We start from the raw sequence: 13,004 nt of genomic DNA, 5'->3' as shown, positions 1-13,004 counted from the left end.
GTCACGACAAAGCACGTGCAACTAGAACAGTGTACAAATAAATCAATCTAGCTTATCATACTGCAAAAAGGCAACACAACAACAAAACAGTCTATATAGAACACGTTCCTCAATGAAACGTGTCATTGCGCCAGTAGTTTGCAAGCGACAAAGCTAAGGAAACCAACTCAGATTCTATTTCATGTGCGGAAAAACAACGCGATGTCATGGACAGTACAATAAAGATGAATAAACTTCAAACTGACGCTAATAAATAGCATACTCTTGTGCAATGCTGCAGTAATAATGAGTTGTTAATCTTTCAATTAAACAAAATTTAATTTCACGTGGTATCGCATACAAAAACGCGTAACATGTAACCGATCGGTGAAATAAAATAATTCATGACCCTTTTTTTGTGTGTCTGCCCAAGACATGCTTGGTTGAGTGCAACGCCAATAGGGTTGGTTGGGTTGAACAATAAATACTGCTCAAGCGCAACGAAATGCATCGCGACGCATTATAAATTGCTAACGTAATCAGGTAATGCATTAAACTAGCCTTCATGAAAGCATCGTATTAGAATATTAAATATTATATCAATACGTTCAGGATGTTTTTTCTTAAGGAATAAAAACACAAATTGAAACTTTCCTTACCGATGAAACGAGTTCAAAGGTTGTGAGTAAGACGATCATTTGTGAACTTTTCTGTTCCTGTTGTTAATCCAACAAGGCGCATCCAAGCAGCCTTTGCATTAATCCAAGTAGCCTTGGCGATCTAAAGCAATGCTTCAAAACGTGCGTGATTGAGACCATTTATTGGACCAACATTAATCCATGCTTTTGGCTGTAACTTTGGTGCGTCGTACAACACACAAGCACCAACCACAAGAGATCTCGCACTAGATTTGGCAAAATGCTGTACGACGATGTTAGAATGGTCGCGTGACCGCGTACACCCGAAACAGGCTACACACGGGCAGTGTTTGGAATTGAAGTTTCATGTCTAACATCGTTTATGATGAGGCACCACGACGACGCTACAACACGCTGTGCAATGCATTAGCATAGCGAGCCGGCCAGATATTTCGGGGGCTTTTCAACGGCCATGTTCGTTCCCTTTCAAATGGGTTCGTCGTTCGCTTTGCCGCACCGTATGTTTCATTCATTCTCGTTTGTGAGGTTCGTTCATTCCCGTCCTGCGGAAACACACACCCTTCCGGCAAGCTCGAACTCGGATGGGATCTCTTTCCATTCTTCCTTCCTGCTGCAAAACAATCCATTTTTCTCTTGTTCAATCGAATCGATGCGGGAATACCCAGCTACATCGTTTCCACTTTCATCACTCCGTAGGCCGTATTTCCACCATGATCGGAAAGCTTCCTCAATGTCGATCGAGCGTTAGAAAAAATGGTACAGAAAAAGAAAAAAAACAACCCCAGCGCGTTTAATAACCTGGCGGGGAGTGTGATTATTTTTCGATTTTCACTCACTCACTTTTGGCTAAATTCACGATCGGCTAAAAACGGCGGTCGTTGTAATTAGAGGAAAAACTGCTGATGGTGGTCCCGGGTGGATCCGTCCATCCGTACAACTCGATCGAACGGTGGTGTCTCAGAAACGCATTTGAAGATTGCTTGGATCAAAGCTGCGAAAATAAGTTATTCACAAACGAACCAACAAAAAAAAAAGCATGGAATGAAATGGAGAACCGAGGGGGCACAATCGGTTCATTATTTCTATTTTGGCTTCCCAACATCAACAGCTTTTGCAATGTTTCGGAGAAAAGGGAAGTGCAAAATTATGCTACCAACACCGTAATCGGTATCTTTTACAATTTTCCTCGACTATTTTACATCCCAAATGAGCAACAAATGTGTGAGCATTATCTGTTTTGTGGGATGATGAAATATTCAACCAATTACATTAAAAGGTTACGAAACATGAGTGAGCCAAAGTGAGCCAACGGAAAAGCATTTTGGGTAGGGAGAAAAGAGGTAGCGACATGTTGATCGTTGGTGAAAAACAGTTCGATTTTAAAGGAACCATTTTCTGAAAAAGTTTTTCTTAAGCAGCAGTATATTTGTTCCGGTTTGTTATCACATCATTAAACGGAGCAATCACGTCGCAGATAAATTAGGCATCGCCTACGAAATGAAGCTTGTCTGTTAAAATACGAACCATATGGTTGAGTGCATCTACCCCAAAAACAAATACCCAACACTGTGTGGAGGGAAGAGAACATTGCACAGAAATAGCAGTCCATCAAACAGACATCCGACCTCGTAACGACGCAAACGCAGATGCAACAACGACAGCAGCCCCCAGCCACCAGTACTCAGCATTACCCAGAACGAAACGGACGCATACAAAAGCATCGCGTTTTATGTACAAATCGTTGAACTTTGCTTCACCACCATCAGCCCGGCCATTCCCTTTCCACGGCTTAATTTTGGATGCACTCTACCAACATCTTCCAGCAGAGCGCCGTACAGAATCAAACAAGAGCAGAGCGCTTTGGGGACGGACGATGCAAATGTGTAGAACGCAGCCAGCAGACTATTAGTGAGGCTAACACACGAATCAGAGAAAGCCATACCCAGTCTCAATATTCACCCACACACAAGCACATAATTTCATCTCCATTGTGCATCAAGGATCTCGGTTTCTGCCGTCCGGTTGTATCTGATCGCGCGCGCGCGCTCGTCCATAAGGCACCGAGACCGCAGCAGCCCCGCAGTCAGCACGACGAACGATACTTTGGCCGCAGCAACAACAGCAGGGGAGCAGTGTACAGCGAGGTTAGGGAACAACGGAGGCTTAAACTCGTTGCCCGAACCATTCGATCTTCAACTGCATCTGTTTGATTTGATGCAGCAGTGTACAGTAGGGAGGTGTGTAGGAAGTCAAACGGCAAGACGTAAGGGCCACAAAAGACGCTAGAAACGCCGCTTTGATGATAAACAAATGAGCTTATAGATGGTGGTAAACACTTCTTCGTTCCTTGGCACCGTTACGAGTATATTGCATTTTTAGCTTTAGGCAGTTTTCTTATTCTTTTACTTTCTAATGCTTGCTTTATCAACATTGAAACGGTATTTTGAACACCTTTCAACGAGCAAAATCTCAACTGAATTTGGTTGTTTTGAAAAATATTTTTCACTACAGAAAGTTGATTTTTTTTTAAGTCTGGACAACAGTTTCCCATATGTTGGTAAATATCATCCAACATTAAGCTGTAGCTTTAGAATTAAACACTTCAAACAAAAAAACAAAACAACAATTAATTGATCGTTATTTCACGATAAACTTGAAAATACGAGGACTGTGGGGAAATACTTCAGAATTCTTGGACTAACATTAACATTTCCCACTAACATTTCCTCGACATGGTTCAAGCCCGGAAAGGATTTAAGACCGGTCCCGCAGTGTTTGCATATTCCTGTAATGTATTCCTGGAATAAAGCACTGATTTAAAAAAAAATCTTTATAAACAAGAACCTTTTTCTTCTTCTTGTGCTAACGACTGACTTACTAAGGTCACGCTGATCATCTAAAGGCATACTAGGCTTACTGATACCACATGGTTGGATAGTTAGTTCTCACTATGGGGGAACGGTCCGGATGACATTTGAATCCCGGCTCTCCCAGTGCTTAGAAATTGTTGCCATTGTCCTCACAGGTACCCAACATTCACAAACACCCGAAAACGAAACGGGGTCGATGCATTGAGCAGGGAGAGCACGCAATGTGCCGACCCGTGGAACCGTGGAATGTGACGTACTAAGAAGGGTTGGGGTAGTACTGGCTTTAAACCGGCTTTTTTCTTACTTCCATTTTGATTCCAGCTTTCGAGGGGGTGGGGGGATTCTTCTGTGGTTTTGGAGCCTCGCATCGTTGGGTGAGAAGTCTTATTTGGATACATGGCACGTTAGCCTTCGGTATATCTCTAAAGTGTGTGACAGTATGAGCTGCCCATCAGTGTATGCCTCTAGAATCATCGACGCGCTCAACGCGTTCATCCTGCATGCGCTCAATAGGAAAACCGGATTAAATGTGACATATAAAAGGTAAATGGTTTTACTTCATTTTACTTCCAACATAAATTGGCGCAAGTAAGCAAATAAGCTAGTGTGGCATAATACCTTTAACAATTTGCAACAATTATTCAGCGATCAATTTGATGTATCACGCCCTACAGGCAATATGCAATCTGCATCAGAATGCATATTTATGCATTCCACTCACATCGCTACGGATACTGTTTAACGTACGGACGCATGCATACATTCGTAGCGTTTAGCGTACAGAAACGCATTTGTGTAGAAATAATCCTCACCATCATCAAACGTGCACCATCTGTGCACGCGGTCATGCCAGTTTATGTCCTTTGCACACACTTGCATTTCTTCCCAAACAGGATTGCATTCTTTGCTATCTCGTTTCCTTCTACAGACGCGCGTGCACGCACACCACAGCATCACAAATGCATCTCATTCCTTGTGTCGTCACAGATGTCACTAACACACGCACACTAAACAAAACATTGGCAACTGTATTAGCTCAAGGAGAGGAAGAAAAAAAAACACCGGTTCCTTTGTTATGTTGCACGCACTCCAAAAAATACGACATAATAAATTCTTTCCATGCGTGTACGTAACGAACGCACACGAGGATTTTCACAAATTTGAACCACTTTTCGTATAGCGTGTATATCGTTTCACTAAATTTTAGGTTCAAATCATACGCGACAGCAGACACGCAATGGATGACCTCGACCACAGAATCAACGATCATCTCTTTTGTGTCCGTACGCAGCGTGCAGCGTCTCCCCCATACGAACGAATGAACCAGCATGAGAGAGCGATAAAGAGAGAGGGAGAGAAAAAAAGAGCCACAAAATAGCACGACACACGACGTTCAAAATCTGGTTTGCACACGCAAGAAACACGGAGCCAGACCCATAGGCAAAACATAGCGAACCACACACACAATATCGGCGTAACAGCATAAAGCCCACACAGTACGCAGAGCGTTGCTACGGTTCCGAATCCGATCGAGTCATCGATAAGGCACAGGAATTTGTCCAGAATTCCAGAAATTGATGACCCTGCCCTTCAGCACCGACCGCTTCCAGAGACCGCATGTGTGCACTGGCGCACCAGTCTGGCTTTATTGAATGTGAGTTGCACAATGAAGGATGATGCCGTTTTTTGGCTGGCATTTCACACCCGAAACGCACGTTTTGCGTACACCATTCTTACATTACACCACATTTTAATAGATAAATCAAACACACATTCGAGCCACGCACCGATTTCCATATGCAACACATTAATATTTTCTGCACTTGGTGGATTGTTTGTAAACAACTTCACTTACTTCAATTAAAACTTTTTATGTATTCACCTTAGGACAAAAAATAACACTCACAAGGACAACACGATCTTTCTCGCTGGGATCTCGACAGCAAACTGTACGCGGCGGTATCTGCCAGTTCGACAATGATCATGGATTCGATGCCTATAGCCGAAGCAACCACCACATAACGGCGGCTATAGATGGAATGCAAGTGACACGCACACGTTCAAAGCTGCCAACCGTATTCCCTAGAAGCAGAACTTAAGCAGCGATTACACGTTGCAGATATGCATATTCATGTGCTAATAACGGTCGATACGGGCGGTTTTTCAGGGGAAAAAATATTCAAAAAGATTGAGAACACCGGAATATTATGTACTTTCTCTACATATAGTTGTTTTCAATCTTTTCTTAACGTTTCGACTTTTATAACTTAAAAAAAAGTTGTTGTTACTAAAATTTCTAGTCAATATTCGTAGGCAGATCATGCTTTGAACGTATACGCTTTTTAATAGCTGTTTTAAAGTTCCAAAGTCCTTTACTCAGAGTTGTAGTGTAGACATGTTTGGGGAATCCTTTTTTATCAGCTGCGAATATTTTCAACAGTATTTTAACCGATTCTTTGCCTCTGTTTTCTCCTAGTACGCATAACTGTTTATTTAAGAAACACATAACTATTTTTCAAAGCAATTCTTTTTTATGAAAAATGTTTTACTTCCTTCGGTAATATTATGCTTTAAAACTACACTTCCGTAGATTTTTGTACAATGAATTCATGCTTTGTTATACTTGTACACACTTACGTTCTACACCAAAATCGTATTGCATGGCCTTGGCTGATATTTTTTAGTTAGATGGAATTTTACAAGATTCCTTCGTCACTATTAGCAGATACATCGTCGTCATCTTCTCCCTTATCTAATGATTCTTGTTTCGGAGAACTATTCGTTAGTGGATTAGATTTCCGTTGCAAATACTCCCACGGATCCTCCAGCATAGATGGGTGAAAATAGTCCCCGATATTATACGATTCGCTGTTCATCTGACGATGGAATTACACCGATTAACATTAAGAATTTCTTGCTTTCATAGCGCTAGACCTCACATACCTGATGTCTCTGTCGGTGGTTGTGTTGCGGTCTATTTCCTCCATAGCGTTGATTTCTATTATTATGTCCTCTCCAGTTATGACCAAAACCGAGGCGTTTACCCGAATTAAAACTCGCATTACCTTGCTCAGTTTTATTCGTAAGATCCTGCGAAAAATGGCCTGAGCGCTCCTGGTATGGAGTATTGTCCGGCCTGTGACGATAACGCCCATCGTTACCTTTGGCTCGTAGCAGCATGTGCTTTGGCTGGGCAGAGTAATAATTTCTTGCTTGGTGCGAAAAGTTTCCACGCTGCTGGGGTGTGCTAAATCCTAACGGATTGAACCGATCCGTGCTTGGATACAGGGGAGGACTTTGGTCGTTGTAGCACGTATAGTTTGTGCCAGGTTTGTGATCCGTGGGCGAGGACATTTTGCATCCAATTCTATATCCGAAAGACCGTCTGCAATCAAAATCTTTTACCTTTGGGCCGTCTAACAGTATCTTCTACACCAAGCTTTCGTTATTATTGTTTACCCGTTCGCAGCCAGCTGCTTGTTTTTCTTTTTCTTCACGAAATGTCACTTACCTTGACGTCAAGGGGTAGAACAGTGGAATAACGATGAATTTCATAATTTCAAAAATATCTAAAAAATACCCTTAAATACCTTCAATCATTGTAAAACATAAGTTTTTGAAGAAATTATTACCATTTTCTTACAATTATAATGAAATAAAATACTCTTTTATGATGTTTTGAGAACAGAACTCAACGCAGACAGAGTGCCCTACCCCCTTAACATGACAAAAAGTGCATGATTGTGATTTGTGGTTTGGCCGCGAAATGAAAAACACGGTAATCCGGTTGCGCATTGTAAATAAATATCGCCTAAAATGTGTTGAATTTTTAATGTGAGCGGTGAAAATCTTTCAAATATGGTCAATTTATGTAGTTTGCTGCTGAAATACAACAACTTCAGCCAAGTAGAGGACGATATCTTTGTGTACATCGATCGAATATTGGAAAATGCTTTTGGTAAGGTGGCGTACAACAGCGTCCGAAATACCTATCGGCAAAATGAAAACATTACCTATTTCAGAGATTCACAAAAGACAAACAGAAGCAAAAAAGGAATTAGCATGTATGGAGGAAGAAATAGCACAAAAACAGAAACGTTTACCCACATCCAATGCGCTCGATTTAAGATCACCGATAAAGAAACGCAAAGTACATTCGCTGGATTCATCACTATCGGCGTGTAAAGAGAATGTTTCGATGCTGGAAGATTCGACCATTTTTCCACACAAATCAGATTCTGACGTATCGTCAAAGCTCGAGCAGAATATATTAGATTCGGATGAGCCCTTCTTCGCCCTTACTCAAACGCCTCCTTCACCGGCCGTACCTCCATTGAGAGAAATTGTTTCTCCTCGAAATGAATCGTGTTCCAAAACTGCTATACGTGCAGCAAAGCTTTTGTTTGCAGAGGAAATTAAATCTCCAAAGCAGATCATTCGCGAGAGCCGATTTGGCAAGCATTTCAAGGATTTGAAAGTATCTCCCGTTGCGACAGAGGACAAACCTGTCGCCCCTGCAACAACAAGCGTGACTCCTAATGGTAAATGGACGGGAAAGAAGTGTAAGGAGAAGATGAATTCACCCAACGCAGAAGTAACTCCGGTCGGACTTAAACGGTTCCATTCCCTGGCGGACAGTAGCTCTCGTTTTCATCAAGCCAAGCTTAATTTTGTACGTCAACCCAAGCATTCGCCAGGAAACTCGGAATTGGAACATGCGGGAGATGATACGCTGTTTAGTGATTTTGTTATACCAACACCACCGTCGGTAGCGAGTAAATCGAAGTTTTTGAAAAGCTTACGAATGAAAAAGCAATCCCCGATGCTTTTGAAAGGACAAAGCGATACAGCGGGGACTAAAGAAAGGTGCTCTGGTGCGGCCGTATCATCGACGAATGCTGGTGAACAATCTGGCACCGTTCCTGCTTCTGTACTCCAGAATGATGAAGGCTTAGATGACATCAACCAAACGTATTGTCCTGGAGTGGAATCAATCAATCGAATTACAACAGATGTGTCAGTAAAGATAAAGCAGGAACCCGCATCACAGCGAGAAAAACGCCAACAGTTAAATTTTCCCACGACCAAACAGTCGGATTGTGTTACGAATCTGCAGCAAATAGATAATAGAGATTCTGAAACGGATGAAGTTATACTGTTACCGTCTGCTTGTCTGCAGTCCGTTGTCAGTGTCGTTGATTCACCAAACGACCATGACAACTTTGTGTTCGAATTGAACAACGAAAAAACTAAGCGCGAGTACGATTTGGGGTGTTTAGCAAATGACCATGGATGGAGCAACAACCTGCAACGGTAGTTACGATTTTATTTACTTATTTATTAAATCCATTATCTGCCCCAGGGTTTTAACAATTATATCAATTAATAACTAGGGTAGGGGAAGAAGAGATATGAACATAACTATGATGGTAGTTGGTAGAGGAAATTTTGGAGTGAATGAGACGGGGACGGAAGTAGGAAATTGGAAGATGAAAGTCAAACATTTGATAATCCTTATTGAATGTGCCGCAAGCTTTAACGAAGGATTTTTATTTAACGAGGATTGTCAAGATTTTATCTCAGCCATGGCCAGCAAACGGCAACGGAGAGGATAGGAAGGCATAGAGAGGCTTAGAACAAGAAGCAATGCAACATATTAGGCTCTCAATTTTAAATATTTCATTCTTTTTCTTACAGAAATCATAGCGAGTTCGGAGGACCATCCGGAGCAATCAACCCGTTCAATCGTAGCTTTGGTCATCTGAGAGAAGGTTTGTGCAATGATTGTATGAAACTATATAAATTTCATGCGGCGCGTGGTGTATCGAACGACGCAGCACGTTCGAAATTGCCACGTAATTGTCGTACCTGCCGATTGGCTCAACTTCACAGCACGCCACCCGGGTTTTGGGATCCTGATTTTCTGCCTACACCCGAGTAGCTTGATGATGGTGTTTCGGTTCACAGTTGCCATCCAAGAATGCCATATCACACACGCGTTATTGTAAAAAAGCTTCGTTAAAAATATATCCTAGGTGTTTACTGAGGCCACCAATTAACGACTTACTTGATACAGATGGTGGTGGTTTTTTTTTTTGCAAAGAAACCAAGAATAGCTTTAAATTCAAAACAATAATGCATTTTTTATTATAGCTACGATAAAGTCATTATCAATCAATATCATTTCTTGCGCAAACTGGGTGCTTGATCTTGATGTCCTTTTTTGTCCGTTTACAAGTTTCCACGTTTTTCTTGTTCCGCTTCAATCGCTTCGAACAGTGCCTTAAAGTTGCCTGCACCAAACCCCTGTAGAATAGAATTCCGGTTAGCATTAGAATTGCGGTTAGCGTTGGTTGCACTACTTACATTGTGGTTGTGCCGTTGAATCACCTCAATGAACAGTGTCGGCCGGTCCTGCATGTTCTTGGAGAATATCTGCAACAGATATCCGTTCTCGTCGTAATCGATTAGAATTTTCAGCTCCTGCAGCACAGCCATATCCTCCTTAATCTTCACAGCGCTCGACTTGAGCCGCTGGCGCAACTGGTCGTAGTACGTGTCCGGGATGGACAGAAACTGTTGGCCCCGTGCGCGAAGGTTGCGAATCGCACCGATGATATCGCTGGTGTTGAGCGCAATGTGCTGCACGCCGGCACCACCGTAATATTCCACGTACTCTTCGATTTGCGATTTTTTCTTTCCCTTTGCCGGTTCGTTGATAGGCATTTTGATCGTTTCCTCGTAGTTGGTCATTACAATCGAGCGTAGGGCCGAATACTCCGTATGGATCTGGCTATCATCCACCGACCAGAAACGGTGGAACATCAGCATCTTCTCGTACCATACGGCCACCGATTCCATCTGCAAATCGGGCTGATTACCGACGACATGATCGATAAAGTTCAACCCGACCTTTGGTAGCGTACGGAGCAAAACGTCTTCGTGTAGCGGTGGTTTGTATCCGGGCAAAAATAGGCCCCGGTAGCGATGACGCTCAACAAAAGTGTGCACGGTATCGCCGTACGTTTGCACCGTTGCAAACCGAACCGTACCATGCTCGTCGGACTCTTCCCAAACATCGCGCACCACTTTGGCGCCACGCTCCTTTGCACGGCGCACAATCACGTCGAGGTCCTCTACCTCGAAAGCAACATCCTTAACTCCGTCTCCGTGTCGTACCAGATGATCTCCGAGTTCACGATGACCCGGCTCGTAGGCCGACACAAACACGAACACGATCCGGTTCTGGCGGACGGCATGCTTTACCAGATGTCGGCTTCCGGTCTCTAAACCCTGGTACGCAAAGTCCTCGAAGCCAAATCGCGCCGTATAGTAGCTAGCCGCCTGTTTGGCGTTGCCCACGTAGAAGGTAATGTGATCAAACGAAAGAAACTTTCCACCGTCTGGTTTGGGGCCTTTATCGGTGTATGTGGTCTAAGGAGATGGCGATGCCACACGGGAGTTATAACAGCACGTGGGATAAAATGGACAGATGTAATTATATTTTATCTACTACACAACACGCTCACTTGTACACCAAATCCACTCACCATAGTATGGAATGAAAAGAGCTACGAACTACAGAGTAAAATCCAATCAAACACACTAGAGAATTTTCGGAAATGAATTCCTTAACACAGCACTTTGAATAGCACTCAAATGATCCTTCGTCACTACGTGTAGCCTGTCGTAAGCTCACCTTAAACAAATACTGATCCCAATCCTCCCACTGTTGGAATCTTTTATAGTTTCAGTTCCAGATCCACCGCACCATGTCATCCGCGCCGAGGCACCAAAACAGGTCGTCTCCTAGAAGTGTTATTTTTACTTTACTACAACCAACTTCGCCATCGATCGAGGTCCAAGTCTTGGGACAAGTTTTAAGATCCTGTTTTTCGAAAGAACAAACGCTGTTCCTAACGTCCACCAAACGTTCCGGGCGCCGCTGACGCTGTTGATAGGGCTAGTGGAATGAATTAAAAAACGATATGACGCGTCCCCAGTTGATAATATTCAAAACCGGTCGTCGAGGGTGTATCACACCGGTATCTGGCATAAGGTTAGGCTGTTAATAGTAGAACTTTCTCGTTGCCATCCTACAAATACTTTCCCTGGAAACATCTTACGAGCTCCGACAGACGACGAGGATCGTCGCATACCTGTTGCTTCTACGGTTTTGGAGCGTTAGAAACAATGATCGTGCGAAAGTTGCACTTGTTGTTTACACGTGGAATCCAAACGATCTTGCAATGAATCAGCGTTGAATATTAAATATGCGATGGCAATGAAATGCCTTTCAAATGTTCATGCTGACGACGCTGCCGGATAGCGAGCCCATGCGCTATCCAGGTGTGCTCGGCACGGTGACCGCGGGCATATTAAACATTGGTAGTAACTTTGTTGTTGTGGACGAGCCTCCAGAATGTTGTTTACATCTACGTGATACTTAGTGTGTCGACGTCGTAACTACAGCATGGCTAGCAAGGCATTTGGTGCGGTATTTTGCATGTTGTTTTCGTTATTTCAAGCAATCGCATGTGTGTATTTAAGCATTCCATTGTTTTATTGTACAAAACTTTTGAAGTATTAGATTTTTTCATTAATTTTGTAAATGTTTACAAACACTAGACGGCGGTGGAAATAAGACAATCGATTAAATTTTGCTCCTCTACCAGGCAGATGATTATAGAGTAGTCTTTGGACTTCAATTGCAGTTCTTCCAATTTGTTAGCCACCTACCGGAAGCTTAAACATATCGATCGATAATGCTGTAATATGTGGGTTGTACATATAATCCATGATACAAAATTGATGAAATCAGTCTCTTTTTTTTAAATTTTATTTTTTCGATAATCGGTGGAAGAAGACATTGCAAAAGAAGAAAAATGTTTTATTGCATCGCGGTTCAAACATCAAACATTTCGAGCGATGTTCCAGTTTTATTTTGTGTCGTTAAATCGCGTCACCACGATCAGTCGATGGTGTTTTCCAGTTTCCTCTCTTTTACATCGGATGTTTTCAAACGACCGGCAATGCAGTCGCGTTCTATTGTTGCTGTTGTGTTGTGTTCCAAAAACATCCACACCTTCACACAAAACCGGCTTGTTAGGGACCGGTTTTTTTTTTTGTGTGTGATACGTCTAAAAAATGTTTGTTTGGTGAACCAGAAAGGCGAACCGAGTTACAGGGCATGATTTTATTTTGCTTAATCATGATCGTTTATTATGGTGGTAGCATAACTAACTCTCGTTGTACAAAGAAATACAGATGGTTCAACGTAACGGGAATTTATTTGGATTGAATTATTGAATACTACGATTGGAAATGTAACAACATAAAAATTAAATATGTTTTATTCTATAACGATTGATGAAGCTACGACGATGCTAATCCTTACATAATTGTCGATGTTGCCTATTGATTGCGCATTGCTTCGTTTGATATGCGTGGCTGATTAAATTCAATACATGTAACAATTTTTCACCAGAAACAACTC

The 13,004-nt window shown here is 42.4% G+C and overlaps 5 protein-coding genes across 5 annotated transcripts in view; 3 read left to right on the top strand and 2 right to left on the bottom strand.

The window, feature by feature from the left end:
• The window catches only part of LOC126563154 (uncharacterized), a 94,345-nt gene that overhangs the window by 57,905 nt on the left and 23,436 nt on the right, over positions 1-13,004 (top strand). The gene's annotated exons all lie outside the window — the stretch shown is intronic.
• The window catches only part of LOC126561527 (restin homolog), a 77,953-nt gene that overhangs the window by 49,693 nt on the left and 15,256 nt on the right, over positions 1-13,004 (top strand). The window lies entirely within an intron of this gene.
• On the bottom strand, positions 6,205-6,862 carry LOC126560720 (uncharacterized). The gene is made up of 2 exons (XM_050216677.1): positions 6,452-6,862; positions 6,205-6,384 (listed from the first exon to the last, which is right to left on the bottom strand). The coding sequence occupies exons 1-2, from the start codon at positions 6,860-6,862 to the stop codon at positions 6,205-6,207; spliced, it is 591 nt and encodes a 196-aa protein (XP_050072634.1).
• On the top strand, positions 7,337-9,449 carry LOC126562537 (uncharacterized). Its single transcript, XM_050219082.1, has 3 exons — positions 7,337-7,466; positions 7,531-8,821; positions 9,206-9,449. The coding sequence occupies exons 1-3, from the start codon at positions 7,367-7,369 to the stop codon at positions 9,447-9,449; spliced, it is 1,635 nt and encodes a 544-aa protein (XP_050075039.1). The 5' UTR covers positions 7,337-7,366.
• LOC126562453 (4-hydroxyphenylpyruvate dioxygenase) lies at positions 9,723-11,070 on the bottom strand. The gene is made up of 3 exons (XM_050218965.1): positions 11,059-11,070; positions 9,875-10,942; positions 9,723-9,814 (listed from the first exon to the last, which is right to left on the bottom strand). The coding sequence occupies exons 1-3, from the start codon at positions 11,059-11,061 to the stop codon at positions 9,740-9,742; spliced, it is 1,146 nt and encodes a 381-aa protein (XP_050074922.1). The 5' UTR covers positions 11,062-11,070; the 3' UTR covers positions 9,723-9,739.

Source organism: Anopheles maculipalpis, chromosome 3RL (assembly GCF_943734695.1).
Source record: "Anopheles maculipalpis chromosome 3RL, idAnoMacuDA_375_x, whole genome shotgun sequence".
NCBI lineage: Eukaryota > Metazoa > Arthropoda > Insecta > Diptera > Culicidae > Anopheles > Anopheles maculipalpis.
Note: the sequence above shows the minus strand (reverse complement) of the source record. Positions and strands in the feature narration are given on the sequence as shown.

Bases quoted from the DNA above. Each gene is read 5' to 3' on its own strand.
- LOC126562453 (XM_050218965.1), bottom strand. The intron at 9,815-9,874 runs GTAAGTAGTGCA...TCTATTCTACAG, and splicing joins TTCAACGGCACAACCACAAT to GGGTTTGGTGCAGGCAACTT.
- LOC126562537 (XM_050219082.1), top strand. From the start codon at position 7,367: ATGGTCAATTTATGTAGTTTGCTGCTGAAATACAACAACTTCAGCCAA. The intron at 7,467-7,530 runs GTAAGGTGGCGT...TACCTATTTCAG, and splicing joins AATATTGGAAAATGCTTTTG to AGATTCACAAAAGACAAACA. The intron at 8,822-9,205 runs GTAGTTACGATT...TTTTTCTTACAG, and splicing joins TGGAGCAACAACCTGCAACG to AAATCATAGCGAGTTCGGAG.
- LOC126560720 (XM_050216677.1), bottom strand. From the start codon at position 6,862: ATGTCCTCGCCCACGGATCACAAACCTGGCACAAACTATACGTGCTAC. The intron at 6,385-6,451 runs GTATGTGAGGTC...TTCCATCGTCAG, and splicing joins ACCACCGACAGAGACATCAG to ATGAACAGCGAATCGTATAA.